The sequence below is a fragment of the Cibotium barometz genome, chromosome 14 (genome assembly GCF_041138505.1).
Source record: "Cibotium barometz isolate CiBa-2024 chromosome 14, ASM4113850v1, whole genome shotgun sequence".
NCBI lineage: Eukaryota > Viridiplantae > Streptophyta > Polypodiopsida > Cyatheales > Cibotiaceae > Cibotium > Cibotium barometz.
Window position 1 is genome coordinate 56,445,870 of NC_141059.1, and position 14,737 is coordinate 56,460,606.

General features: G+C 44.6%; 1 protein-coding gene across 1 annotated transcript in view; it reads left to right on the forward strand.

Moving 5' to 3' along the window:
• The window catches only part of LOC147632230 (protein EXECUTER 2, chloroplastic-like), a 64,321-nt gene extending 49,943 nt beyond the window's left edge, over positions 1-14,378 (forward strand). The window contains exons 8-11 of the mRNA XM_086808906.1: positions 13,070-13,242; positions 13,348-13,422; positions 13,604-13,696; positions 13,778-14,378. Of these exons, the coding sequence (XP_086665032.1) occupies positions 13,070-13,242; positions 13,348-13,422; positions 13,604-13,696; positions 13,778-13,879 (443 nt within the window). The 3' untranslated portion in view covers positions 13,880-14,378. The remainder of the gene's footprint in view (positions 1-13,069; positions 13,243-13,347; positions 13,423-13,603; positions 13,697-13,777) is intronic.
• Positions 14,379-14,737: the final 359 nt, after the last annotated feature.

The following is a 14,737-nucleotide window of genomic DNA, read 5'->3' on the forward strand; positions in this document are numbered from 1 at the left end:
GACCCCAAATTGAAGCAGAGGTAGCTTTTGTTGGCAAAGAGGTGCAGGTCACGCCTCTTATTGGAAAGTTGCGCATTCATATACAGGGTTATTTGGATCATGAGCATTTAATTGATTGCCCCACTCAATGAATGTGATGTATTACTTGGTAAGCCTTGGCATCATCGGCTTGAGCCACGAAAGGAGTATAAAACCAACAGGATCACATTTATGTTATTGATGCGGGCAATTAATAGTTTGATTTCAAGCATAAAAGAGAAACTACTATCATATTTTCATTACAAGCTTTTACTCTTTTAAGAAAAATTGAGAATTATCAATAATAGCAGCGAAGCTATGGTAAAATTTTGAGAAAATAATACATATCTTATTTTTATGCATAATGCTAAAAGAGGACTTCCTACCATATTCTAGGATTGGACATCCTATGTAAAAAGAATGATTTTCATCATATTCATGTGAAATAATTTTTTTATAATTATGCTTAATTAATTGATTAAGAGAAAAGAGTAATTTTTGGTAAATTTATTTTTATGCAAAAAAAGAAATTTTCATGATATTTGAGAATCAAGTATTTAAATGGTAAAAGAGAAATTTTTGGTGAATTTATTTTTATGCAAAAAGAGAAATTTCCATGATATTTGAGATCCAAGTAATTAAATGGCGAGATCCATTTGGACATTTATGAAAAAGAGCTCTTGGCTGTAATTCATGCCTTAAAGATATGGAAGCATTATCTTCTTGGGGTTGAATTTGTAGTGAAGACAGATCATCAAAGCTTGTGGTATTTTTTATCTCAAACTAAGCTTTCGGAGAAGCAAAGGAGGATGGCAAACTTTCTTTCCATGTTTCATTTTCAGATTGTACATACTCCGGGAAAGAAGAATTTGGTGGTAGATGCTTCAAGGAAGCCTTATATAGCTGCAATTTCAGTGGCCTTTCATGGGGACTTGTCTGCCATGCGTGATCTATATCATTTGGATGCTGATTTTTCCCATATATGGACTGATTTGATGACTGGTCACTCACATGCCTCCTATGTGATCAAAGAGGGTTGTCTTATGAAGGATAACTGCTTATGTGTGGTTAAGGAAATGCGTCCAAAGGTTATGGAGGAATGTCACATCCCACCTTATGCTGGTCATAGAGGTATTTTACCTACGACACGCATGATAGAAAGATATTTCTTTTGGCCAAGCATGCGTAAAGACATTGAGGCATATGTACGCGCATGTATTACGTGCCAAAAAGTGAAATTTGATAGGCAAAAGCCTCCAGGTTTGCTTCAGCCATTGTCTATTCCCTTGCAGCCATGGGAAAGCATTACTATGGACTTGGATTTGCCTAGATCCGAGCATGGAAATGATGCTATTTGGACCATAGTTGACAGGTTTAGCAAGCAAGCTCACTTCTTGCCCGTCAAGAAAACCATCAAAGTTGATCATATGGTGAAGCTTTTTCTTGCTCACATCTTCGAGCATCATGGTATGCCTAAGTCCATTGTTGGGGATAGAGATCCTAGGACTACGAGTCTCTTTTGGAGGGCTTTATTTGATAACATGGGCACTAAGCTTGAGTTTTCATCAGCATATCACCCCCAAACGGATGGCCAAAGTGAAGCTGCAAATTCAGCCGTGTTGGATTCGTTGAAGTGTTATGTGGCAGATCAAATGAGTGCGTGGGAGAAATATCTTCCACTTGTAGAGTTTGCCTACAATAACACAGTACATGCCTTCACGGGAAAGGCCCCATTTGAGATTATTTATGGCAGAGTGGTATTTATGGGGCAGAGTTGTCTTGCCGCCCATCCTTCGTACAAAGGATGAGATTTTTGCAGCTGATGAGTATGTGCGTGACTTGGATGTAGCCTTTGCTCAGGTGTGGGCAGCCATTGCAAGGTCACAAGACAAGCATCAGAGGGCTGCTGACAAGCATCGAAGGGACATGCAAGTCAAGGAAGGTGATTGGGTATTGCTGAAATTTGGGAAAGCTAGGCTTCGGAAGAGGCCAAGATGAGAGGGATCATATCCAAAGCTTTCTACTCGATATTATGGACCCTTCAAAGTGGTTGAGAAGATCAATGAAGTGTCCTACAGGCTTGCTTTACCCAGCCATTGGAAGATACACAATGCTTTTCACGTGAGTCTTTTGCGTAAGTATGTGGAGCCAGATCCAGAATTACAGAAGATCCACCCGAGATTGATGAGCTTGAGGAGATACTCCAGCCAGAGCAGATTGTACTTCACAAGGAGAGAGAGCTACCACATGGGAAGCTTTCCACGCTATGCCTTGTGAAATTTAATTTAATTTTTTTCCAATTGATGCAAAGTGGGTAGACGAGGATTATTTTGCTAACTACCCTCAGCTTTTGCAGGCATATCTTGAGGCTTTTAAGTTGAGGAGAACTGTTTAGCAGCCCGGGGGGATGCCACCATTTGGTCCATCTCCATTTCTGGAGCCATTTCTATGGGACTGTCGCTCCATAGAGCAGTCAAATTTGTGCCATGTTCACATGGGGCTAGGCCAGTGTCCCATGTGAAAGGGTTAGTCTTTTGGTGTCGCATGGATGGGAGCCAGATTCGTGCCACCCGTGTGTGACCAGTACTGTGTCACATGGACGAGAACCAGTTTTGTGCCACCCGTGTGTGACCTACTTTGTGCTGTATGGACGGGAGCATGTTGGTGCCACCCATGTATGGCTAGGATGGCGTCTTACCTATGGGATTGTCACTTCATAGGAAGACCTGGACATATATTCATATTTCTGTCGTGTCAGTTTTGTGCTCGACAAGAACTTTTTGTACAAGTTTCATACAAGGGAGATTTCGTCCATTACACGTGTATATGCATTTATGATTCCATGGATAAACTTGTTTTTGCATGAATTGTTTGCGTGTGTTTGCCTATTTTGCCGTGCTAGTACACTGGATGGGGACATCCCCAGTGTACCGTGGGAGTGCTGCTTGTTTACACATTGGTGTGGTGTATGAACATGTGGTAAGTATTACCATTTTGCCCCTTTTAAAAATGTAAAATCCATAAGCTATGGTAACTTAAATGTTTATAAGCTAATGTGTTCACACACATTTAAAAAAGGGACTGGATATTTTCTTTGGATGGTGCTCGTAGTGTTAAACATGTATTAAGGCTTTATAACTTTTAAAATTAAAAGTATTGCATGGAAACATTTATTATCCTTCCCACGTGGGTGATGGCTACTGTACTTTCTATCCATCGCCTAGCTCTATCTCAGTTGTAGCCTGCACTGTACTCGACTGTTGTATCCGCCCCATAGCTGTACCCGCTTGTAGTACTTCACCCGTACCTACAAGGCTCTCACTCTTGCTTAAAAGCAAGAAATGATGCTGAACGGAGGTAAGCACAAGCAACCTCAGGCTAGCTCCAAACCCCAACATTAGTCAATCATCCATACAACAGTCATTATTTTAGGGGGGAAGGGTGCTCAGATTAGGAAAGACACTAAGAAAGAATCCCAGATCACCTCAAGAGGCAAGAAGGATAAAAACTTCACGCCTAAGAAAATACCCAAGGAAAAGGCCAAGGAGAATCACCGGTGGATATATCCAACCAGAGCAGCAAACGCTGTATAAGGGGGAGAACAGATGTTTCTTCTGCCATGCCATGGGGCATGGTGAGAAAGACTGTACCAAGTGGTAGGCCTCACAACATAGTCACAGGGGACGGAGGAGGGGACGGCTGCTTGGAACGCGGGGACGGCGATTCGGGACGGAACAGCGACGGGGACGGACGGCGACGGACGGACGGACGTCCCCCACGGCACGTTTCTCACAGGGAAGGCGACGGGGACGGTGCAGGGACGGGGACGCTGGTCGGGACGGTGCAGGGACGGGGACAATCGAACGGACGTCCCCCACGGCACGTTTCTCACAGGGGACGGCGACAGGGACGGTGCAGGGACGGGGACGCTGGTCGGGGACGGCTCTGTGAGGGGACGGCAGAGAGCCGTTGCTCGCCGTTTTTTGCTGTTGCGCTTGCCGTTTTTGGCCGTTGCGCTTACCGTTTCTAGCCGTTTATGGCTGTTGGCTGGGCCTTGGGCCTTGGCCCTTGAGCCTTGAGCCTTTGAGGCTTGGCCCTCTCTCTCTCTCTTGCCGCTCCTCTCTCTCTCTCTCTCTCTCTCTCTCTCTCTTGCCGCTCCTCTCTCTCTCTCTCTCTCTCCCTCTCTCTCTCTCTCTCTCTTGCCTATCTATATAAGAACAAGCCTCTACAAGGCTACAAGCACACACAACTCTCAAGGCTCAAGCTTTCAAGGCTCAAGCTTCTTCTAGCTTCCAACTTCCAACTTCCAACTTCCAAGCCTCTAGGCTCTCACACAAGGCCCGCGGGCTGCTGCCCTACTATCTAGATTCTAGAATCTAGACTCTTTCTCTCTCTCTCTCTCTCTCTCTCTCTCTCTCACCTCTCCCTCAAGCCTCTTGAGTCTTCCAACTTCCAAGACTCTAGGCTCTAGGCCTCTCTCTCTCTCTCTCTCTCTCTCTCACGGTTCACCTCTTCCTCAACTTTCAAGCCTCTTGAGTCTTCCAACTTCCAAGTCTCTAGAGTCTAGGGCCTAGGCTCTAGCCTCTAGGCTCTAGGCCTCTAGCCTCTAGGCTCTCTCTCTCTCTCTCTCTCTCTCTCTCTCTCTCTCTCTCATTCCTCAAGACTCAAGAGTCAAGCCATCTTGAACCATGGCATCCTCCTCACGTGCCGGGGCTTCTCGTAGAAGGACAACGGGATGGACATGGTGGGAGGAGGTTAACTACACCACATCCGTTCATGGAGGTGGTTCTCGGCCATGGGTATGCAAGCTTTGCCCGTACTGGCAAACGGGTGGCGCCGACAAAGTGCGACCCCATCTCTTGCATGAGAGTGGGCATGAGGTGAGGTTTTGCACGAATGTCACGCCCGAGAAGAGACGGGAACTTCTTGACAAGCTTAGCATCTACGAAGCAGTCGAAGCGACAAGAAGGACACCACGAGTGGCCGTGGATCCCGCGATGATGGGGAGAGGAACTCAAGCCTCTACAATGGAGTCATGTGGTGGATCGGGATCATGCACATCATCACCTTCACCATCAAGTCGGAATGTTACTCCATCCACGACGCCGGCACCCTCTATCTCCATCTTGCGGGTGTCACTCCATTCATCCACAATGAGGGAGACTCCGTTCCTCTCCCATTGCCGCTTTGTGTTGTCGGCCGCTTGCTCTACAATGCGCTTCTCCTTCTCGAGCAATGTAGTGCGAAAGCTCTCGGATGAGGGGGGCGTATAGGTTGAGCCATACTCCCCAATCTTCTTAACCATGACCTTGAAGTATTCCGACCTATTCAAGAAAGTAATTTACTAATGAGAAGAGGACTAGGATGATGAAAACATGAATGATGAATTGGCAATGATCGATTGCACTTACCTAGCCGCTTGAAAGGCAATGTGGTCATGGAAGAAGAAGCGGGCCACCGCCATATCCACCTCCTCCTTCAACTTGGGGTTCCAATTCTCCCCAAGTGTCGTGGGCCACGTAATGATTGAGTATTCATGGCATGGTTGCATATTCCCGTGGAGAGATGTACTTCATCTCATCTCATGATGCATCCGGCACTGGGAAGAGCGCGTATGTGCTTGCGGCGGAGTGGGCTACCACCATGGATATCGTTGGTCCCGAGCATGTTGTGGGCTTTGTTGCGGATGGGGAGCCTTCCAATAGGGCGGCGGGAGCTATTCTCCAAGGTATGTATGGACATGTCACGGTGTCCTTTTGTATGGCTCATTGCCTAAACAACCGGACATCGGGGCATTACCATGGATCAGCCCGCTCATTGAGGAGGCCAACACCATGGTCTCCTTTGTCCTCAACCACCAAAGACTTCGGCATGAGTTCAACGAGAGGTCCTGTCTCTCTCTCCTCAAATATTCCGACACCCGCTTTGTCTACAACTTTCTCATGTTGGCCGGTTGAAGGATTGTAGCGGTGCTTTGAGGGGGACTTTTCCTTAGCGACGAGTTTGTCGCCATGCAAGAGTCCCATACAAACACTGGCCAAGAGTGTAGGCTACGGGCGGATGACGCCTCTTGGTGGGAGCGTGTGAAGACCACCGATGCTATGGTGAGGCCCATAGTCCACCTGTTGAGGATTGTAGATGCTATGCAACCATGCATAGGCAAGGTCTACGAGGCCATGGATCGCATGATAGAGAAGTTGAAAGACTTCGTGCCTGACGAAGACAGATACGAGGAGATCCATGCCTTGTGTCTAGGAAGGTGGAATTCCTACTACTCTCCATTGCATCAGGAGCTTATGTGGTGGACCCAGAATTCCAAGGCAACAAGTAGGAGAGCAATTGGGAGGTGAGCGCTGGATGGAGGATCATCTTGGATCGTCTTGTGCCTGATGCATCGGTTAGGCGCAAGATCAGGGACCAGCTTTCGATGTACAGGTCATTTCATGGCTCCTATGGCTGTCATGATGCACAGGTTGACCGCTCCAAAGTTGGTGCTGCTCTATGGTGGGAGGACTTTGGTTCAGATGGACCGGAGCTGCAGCAACTTGCCATCCGCATGCTTAGCCAGGCCGTCAGCTCCTCTTGCTTGGAGCAACTTTGGAGTACCTATAGCCACATTGCCTCTAGGAAGAGGAACCAACTCGGGGTAGAGCGTGCCAATGACCTTGTCTTCGTCAGCGCGAACTTGCGAATGCTTTGCAAGAGCGTGACCAAGAAGGCAGATTCCTTCACCGAGTGGGAGATGAGTCAACAAGAAGAGCAACAAGAGGATGAGGTGCAGGAGTAGCATGCCAACGAGGATGAGACTGAGGATGAGCTTGATGCTTCTTTGGCACAAGCTACCCATGACCATGAGGCGAGCACTTCACGTGGATGAACATTCATGGATCATGCTTCATGGGCCTTACTACTTAGCTCTAGCCTCTAGCCTCTAGTCTTCAGCACTTTTTTGTCATTGACTCATTTGAGTCCGTCCATGTATTCTGCCTCCTTAAGGCTTAGTCCTGACTCCTGACTCTTGAGTCATGACTCATTTTGTATCCACTTAATTATTAATATGACTCAAAAGCTTACCATTTTAGTGTAAATTTGTGCTCATTTTGATGTACTTCCAAAGTAGAATAAGTGTAGAGTAGAAAATTTAAAAAAAAAAAGTATTTTTTGAGTGCCGTTCCCTCCCCTGTCCCCGTTCGCTACTTATGGCCGTCCCCCGTCCCCGTCCCCGTCCCCCATCACCGTCCCCCGTCCCTTGTGACTATGCCTCACAAGTTGCCAAAGCCTCTGTCTCCACAGTAGCCATGGCTACTGCTACATCTAAACCTCCTGCATCAGCGACCAATGCGATCCAACTCTTACCCATTTTAAATGCGGTATCCACAGTGGTATTTAGGAGGGTGAGGTTGAGGAGCAAAAAAAAGCCCTCATTCGTGGTTATGGCACATCAAAGGGGCAATAGTTCATTGTTCTCTTTGATATGGGCAGCTTTGAGGATGCCATTTCTCTTTAGCTGGCTAAGAAGATAAGTTATACGCTTGTATCCCATCACCTGGACGTAGATGGGTTCACACCCGGTCTTCGCACTCACATATGTCATAAGGCTCAACAATTCTCATTTATGGTTCAAAAGGCCACATTTCAACGAGACTTTATTGTCTAACCTCTTTTCAGGTGTGATATGATTCTCGGCTTTCAATGGTTTAGGGATTATGCACCCATGTGTGATTGGATGCAGGACACTTTCACTATTGTTGATGGTGTTCTCGAGTCTTTTCTAATTTAGAGGATAGGTATTCCCCTAATCTCACACATCCAGTCGTCTGCTGTGCAGTCAACAAGTCCATTTAAGCTATATCTGGATGGTCTCCTAGCATAGTTTCAAGACATCATGCTAAAGGATGATCTTCTACCTGCAGCTCCCACATAGTCGTCCGAGGGATCATCCTAAGGATCATTGCATTGAGTTGGTCCTCGGGATAGAACCGCCTAGCAAGTTCTTCTATTGCCTTTCTAAAACATTGGAAGGTGAATGGGAGTAGCATCTTTCCTAGTTACTCTGAGCTGGATTTATTTGGGCTTCATCCTCACCCTTTGCTGCACCTATCTTGTTTGTGCAGAAGAAAGACAAGTCCGCATGATTATGCGTGGACTACAGGGCTCTCAAGAAGCTCATAGTGAAGAACAAGTTTCCAATGCCCAAGATTGAGTATATCTTGGAGTGACTCAACGGTGCAAAGTTCTTTTCGAAGATAGATCTCAAGAGTGGCTATCATCAAGTTTGGATCTTTACGGCTAACATTCCAAAAACAGCCTTCAAGATTGAATGTGGCCATTACGAGTTTGTGGTGATGCCATTCGGTCTCACCTACACACCAATGATGTTTAACAAGATGATGTCTCGGGTATTTGTGGAGCTCATAAGAAAGTGTGTGTTCATCTTTTTAGATGATATACTCATTTTTTAAGCTATTGCAGAGTAGCATGCACAGAAAGTCAAAAAGGTCTTGTAACTTTTGCGAGACAATGCGCTCTACATCAATGCCAAGAAGAGAGAATTTGGAGTAGAAGAAATATATTACCTAGGATATTTTATCATTGCAGATGGGATTAGTCTTGACCCTAAAAAGATAAGGGTAATTCTCGAATGGGATGTTCCCAAGAATGTGCAGGAGACCCGCTCTTTCGTAAGTCTTTGCCAAGCATACAGTACCTATATGGACAAGTTTTCTGACCTTGCATCACCTCTTATAGAGTTGCTCAAGGATGTGAAGACGCGTTGACAAAAGGTGTCCATCACGGGCAAAGCACTCGAGGCATTTCATGCAATGAAAGAAGTTGCCTCTGAGTCTCCAGTTCTCAAATTGGCTTTATGGGATGATCCTTTCGAGGTAATTATCGATGCCAGTAATCTAGCCATAGGAGTTGTCCTCTAGTAGGAAGGGCGCTATGCAAAAAAGAACTATTGTATGTATGACAAAGAGCTATTAGGGGTGATGACAACGCTTAAGCATTGGAAAAATTTCCTTTACGGGAGAGATTTCATAGTTAAGACAAATAATGAGGCACTTAAATGGTTGCAAACCATGCCCAATGAGACAGACAAGCCAAATGGAGTTAGATCTTCCAACAGTTTGGAGGTATGATTGAATACAGCCGATGCTCTAGTCTAAAAGGCACAATTCAAAATTTGCAGTAGTCCACTATGCTTGAAATACATGGAAAAGATCTCGATAGTATTAAGACACAATATGAGGATTCACAACTGAGTGTAGATTGGCCCTACAAGGAGAACCGGGTCACTATACTATTCATAATAGCTAGTTATTTTAGAAGAGCCGGTTGTACATTCTTAGGGAAAAGCCACAAGCACTTCTCCATGATGCTAACTCTCGTTGGAGGTCATTGTGGTATCAACAGTACGTTGGAGAAACTTGAGCGATCATTCTATTGGCCAAAGATGAGATGAGATGTTTATCAATATGTCCAAGCATGCTAGATATGCCAAAAAGTGAAGGTACCTCGTACGAAACAGGCAAGGTTACTTCAACCTTTACCAGTTCTAGATGGTCCGTTCCAAGATATCAGTATAGACTTTGTTGGACCTCTCCCCGTTGCATTTGAATCTCGGAACACTGTGTATGACCATTGTGGACTGATTCAGTAAATTTTGCATGTTGATCCCATGCAAGCAAATGGCCAAAGTTGAAGACATCGCTCGCCTGTTCATCCAACATTGGTATCCCATCGGAGGTTTGTTAAGGACAATAACATCAGATAGGGATCCCAAGTTTACTTCAAGTTTTTGGAGGGCATTATTTGATAATTTTGGGACCAAGTTGCATCTGTCTAGTGCATTTCATCCACAGACAGACGGCCAGATAGAAATATACAATTAGTTGGCTTTTAATGTTCTCAAATCGTATTAGCCAAAGATGAGACGGGATGCTTATCAATATGTTCAAGCATGCCAGATGTGTCAAAAAGTGAAGGTATCTCATACGAAACAGGCAGAGTTATTCAACCTTTGTTGCTAGTTCCAAACGGTCCTCTCCAAGATATCAGTATGGACTTTGTTGGACCTCTTCCCATTGCATTTGAATCTCGGAACACTTTGTATGACCATTGTGGACCGATTTAGTAAATTTTGACTGTTGATCCTGTGCAAGCAAACGACTATAGTTATAAGACATTGCTCGCATGTCCATTCGACATTAGTACTCCATCGGAGGTTTGCCAAGGACAATAACATCATCAGACAGGGATCCCAAGTTTACTTCAAGTTTTTGGAGGGCATTATGCGATAATTTTGGGACCAAGTTGCATCTGTCTAGTTTATTCCATCCACAGATAGACAGCTAGACAGAAATATACAATCACCTGGCTTTTAATGTTCTCAAATTGTATTGCATCTTTCTAGTTTATTCCATCCACAAATAGACGGCTAGACAGAAATATACAATCAGCTGGCTTTTAATGTTCTCAAATTGTATTGCCATGACAAGTAGTCAAAGTGAGAGCATTATTTTCCTTTGGTACATGCCATCCTAAAGTAGAGATTGAAGCAAGTGGACAAACATTGTCCAAAACTCTCCTTTCATAGCTTTGGATCCTTTCCTATCATTAAAAAGATAAATGATATCTCTATGTAGCTTAAGCTTCCAGATAGTTGGACTATGCATAATGTTTTCCATCTTTCTTGGTAGAAGCCCTACATTGGTCCATCTTTGTAGGATATTGTAGATGAGCAACAACTAGACATAGAAGACGAAGCTGAAGTCGTTGAGCTTGAACAAATTCTCCTCCACAGATGGAAGCATGGATTTGATCGAAGATAGAGACAATTCTACACGAAGTTTTGAGACCGAGGTACCCATGAAGCAGTATGGCTCGACGAAGAGTTCTTTCTAGAGTGCCCCTAGCTCTTGGCAAACTACTTGGAAGCAATGAACCTGCCGCCAAGCTAAGTAGGAGGGAATGTCACATGCACCTTGTACTGGAGTGCTATGTGACACATTGGCTCTACATCAGTGCAACATTCATAACATAGGTATTGTAGTAGTTGCATGTACTTGCATTGTAGATAGGTTATAGACCAGCCAAAGGCCAGCCCATAAGGGCATCATCAAAGGCCATTTGGGGCAAAGGCAGCCAGTCGGCAGCCTACACCTACTCCATCCATGCAGTCGGCCAGCACTAGATGCCTAAGGGCATTAGTCGGCCATCATCAAAACCATCAGCAACAGGTCGGCCAGCATGCTAACAGTCGCGAGACATTAAGGGGCAGCAAGAGCATAATGCGCTGGATTTAATGTTGCTAAATAGCATTTTTTGTCCAAGTTTTTCTGGTCGACAGAAGCTGGTATGAACTGACCATCAGCCATAAACCATATATAAGCACTGCTTAGCATTCAGCATCAATCATCAGAAAACGAATCAGTCTACAGCAGTTCCTAGCGCTCTACTCTGCCAAACAAGCCTCCACCTTCCTTGTGCATAGAGGAGTCGTCAGAGGAGGACTCAAAGGAGGAGTCAGAGGATTGGATGACTCAGAGGGGTCAGAGGAGGCATAATAGAGGACTCAGAGGAGGCAGAATAGAGGAGTCAGTGGAGGGGAGGACTCAGAGGAGGGGTTAGTAGAGGACTCCTCAAAGGAGGGGCCAACACCCCTCTCCTGACTGCGTATACTGACTCCTGTCTGATTCAGGCCTAACTCAATTGACTTCAGACCTTTCCACTTTCATGTCCTTTGACACTTATAAACCCTCAAACACCTTAGATCCCACAATGATTCAGCACTATAGTCCCTTATCTAACATCAGCTGACCTCCAGCTGACCCTGTTTGACAATCCTCCAGCACACAAAACTCTGTCTAACTCTATTAGACTTCTGGCTGTCAGATTTGACCTTAAATGGCTTCCTCTCAGCCCAACAATCTTATTTCTACCCTTCTACACTTTCAGTTGACTTGTCCTGACACTCAACTCCACTAACTGACCACTATTGACCCTCAGTTGACCCTGTCCCTAGTCAGCCAACTCTCAACACTAACTTAGACATGACTCACAATTGATCTTCTTAGCAATCTCAATCAAAACATCATAACCACCATAACCAAAACACCATATCTCCAACACGACATTGACATCGAGGTCTAGACCATATCACCTAGAGCACTATATGGTTTTTGCAGTCGATCCAGTTTGGGGCTTGCTCGGTTATGTTCGCTCGGTGTCTTGTAACACTCCTTGGACAGCATCTGGAACAGCGTGCGCTCGGTCTACTTTGTCCTTGCGTTGGCAATCCTCAGTCATCATTCATATTCATTGTAAAAGTTCTCCAAATAAATATACGCAAATTCTTCAGTGGTTAAATTGGGACCCAATATTGTGTCAACTACTATCTTCTCTCTCAAAGTGGAATTGCATAAACTCACAGGTATAAAGAAGGCTTTATTGACGATCAACCTACTGTATGCTACTGAGAGGTGTTCTTCTGATCCTGCCTTCCCAAGTGCTGTCTCATCAAAAACTTATTGACAACAAAGTTCCATCGAGTACAAGCCTAAACATCTCTGATCTGTACACTGCATCACCCGTAAGAGGGGGTTAAAGTCATCCATTAAGAGGCAATAGGATTCTCCTGCGTATCTCACTGTAGTCTAGGCATCTGCTTACCTATTTATCCTCCTCAATCTCTTTGGTCTTGCAAAATCTGCATATGTGTGCCTCCTGTAGAATGCCCTTAGCTCTTCCAGACTCAGTCTGGAGGTGGTGAGTGGAAACTCTCAACTAGCCAGTGGGGATCCTTGTTGCATGAGAGTTCTCTGTACTTGAATTTGCGCTTTTCATTTTTAACATTGTACATCAACACCAGGTCTCCTTCATGCAAGACCTTGTCCATCGTAGTTTTTTGTTAATCATTCTGTATGTAGACTGTACGTAGTGGTTATTTGTCAAAGATACTCCGGTGCCTTAATGAAGCCATCCGCGAGAGAGAGAGAGAGAGAGAGAGAGAGAGAGAGAGAGAGAGAGAGAGAATTTTTGGATTCTGCAGGTTTGTATATTGGTGCTTTTGGGCCTTACACCTCTGAGCTGGTCCAGTTAAGGCGGAAGTATGGCCATTGGCATGGAGAAACTGATACTAGCAATTTGAAAGATAAACTTGAGTTTTTTGAATATGTTGAAGCTGTCAAGCTAACTGGAGATTTGAATGTTCCAGCTGGTCAGGTGTGGGGATTTTTAAGATGACTATTACTTTCTTTGTCCATGTTTGTTTATACAAGGCTACAGGGTAGATATCATTGAAGCCAAGTGGTACCTTGGAATTTGCAGGTTACCTTTCGGGCCAAGATTGGCAAGGACAGTAGGCTCTTGCACCGTGGTATCTATCCGGAGGAGCTGGGAGTGGTATGAATGGCTCCTAGTGTTTGATTTTTTAGTGGATGTGTATGCTTTTATCCCAAGCAATTTTTTGTTGATTGGTGATACACCCACAAAAGGCATGCCTTTGGTTTGAATTCTGATTGGCTAAATAAACCCAGTCTGACTATCAATAAAAGACATTGATTGTTACTCCTTATGCTTTCAGATTGCAAGGTATAAAGGCCAGGGCAGACTGGCAGAGCCTGGCTTTAAAAATCCTCAGTGGGTTGACGGGGAACTTCTGCTTCTTGATGGAAAGGTAAGCCTAATGTGATATTTGCTCATGTGAGTCTTATAATTTTGGAGACCACTATGTAAATGGGTCTGCTTCATTCTGCAGGGATTTGGGCATATAAATGGTGCAGAGCTTGGTTTTGTATATTCTGTTCCAGAAAGACATTTTCTTGTGCTTTTCAATCGGCTGAAGCTTCAGGTTGAGTGATTGATTTCAACAGTTTCTGGCAAGATAAACGATCTGCATGCCCTCCTGAGGTTTCACTACGTGGAATTCACACTTTAAAGGCTGTGCTCTTTGTTGGACCTGCACCAAGTAGAAAAAATAGCTTTTACAGCTCGTAACATGGTGACATGGACTGGCTTGGGTATACAAAGTGTGCCAGTCGGAGGGGCTGTTCAAAAGGGACCTACTCGGATGTAAGTAGTCCTTTGCTGAAAATATGAGGTAGTGAGGGGGTAAATGTATAGGGTTGTCATACCAGCCTCACAGTTAGGGATGGCAAATTGGACTTCTTTCTCTAAAGCTAGATGAGCTACATCCAGGGTTTAAAAATTTAGTATCATTTTGTCAGCTGGTCTCCACTTTTCTACTGGTTTCTTGGAGTAGATGGAGGACCTATCATGGCATTAACAGTGAGTGACCAGAAAACACAACTTTTTCAGGAATGTCCGATCTTTATTTAACTTATATCCTCTCCATCCAACGCTTGTCAAACACGTACATATAAATATGTATATGCCTGTGTTGTCAATCATAGTTACATGGTTAAGATGCCTTTACAGATAATGCATGTACTTTCAGGTGGAGGTAAGGAAAAAACTTCGTGGGCTGGAGTGTTGATTTATTAATGCATGTTACCAAAGCGAGGTGCTGTTGCAACTGAGCTCTGAGATAGTCTCTACTTTTTGGTTTCATCTATTTCTACAAAATATTAAAGGGGAAAGTAAGAGTAGAGTGTGAGCAGCTGTCATATATGAAGTGAGTAGTATAGTCATACCGAAGGAAACATGTTTGAATAGCACTAGAGAAGAGTTAATTCTTCGAACTACTTTGAAGCATGAA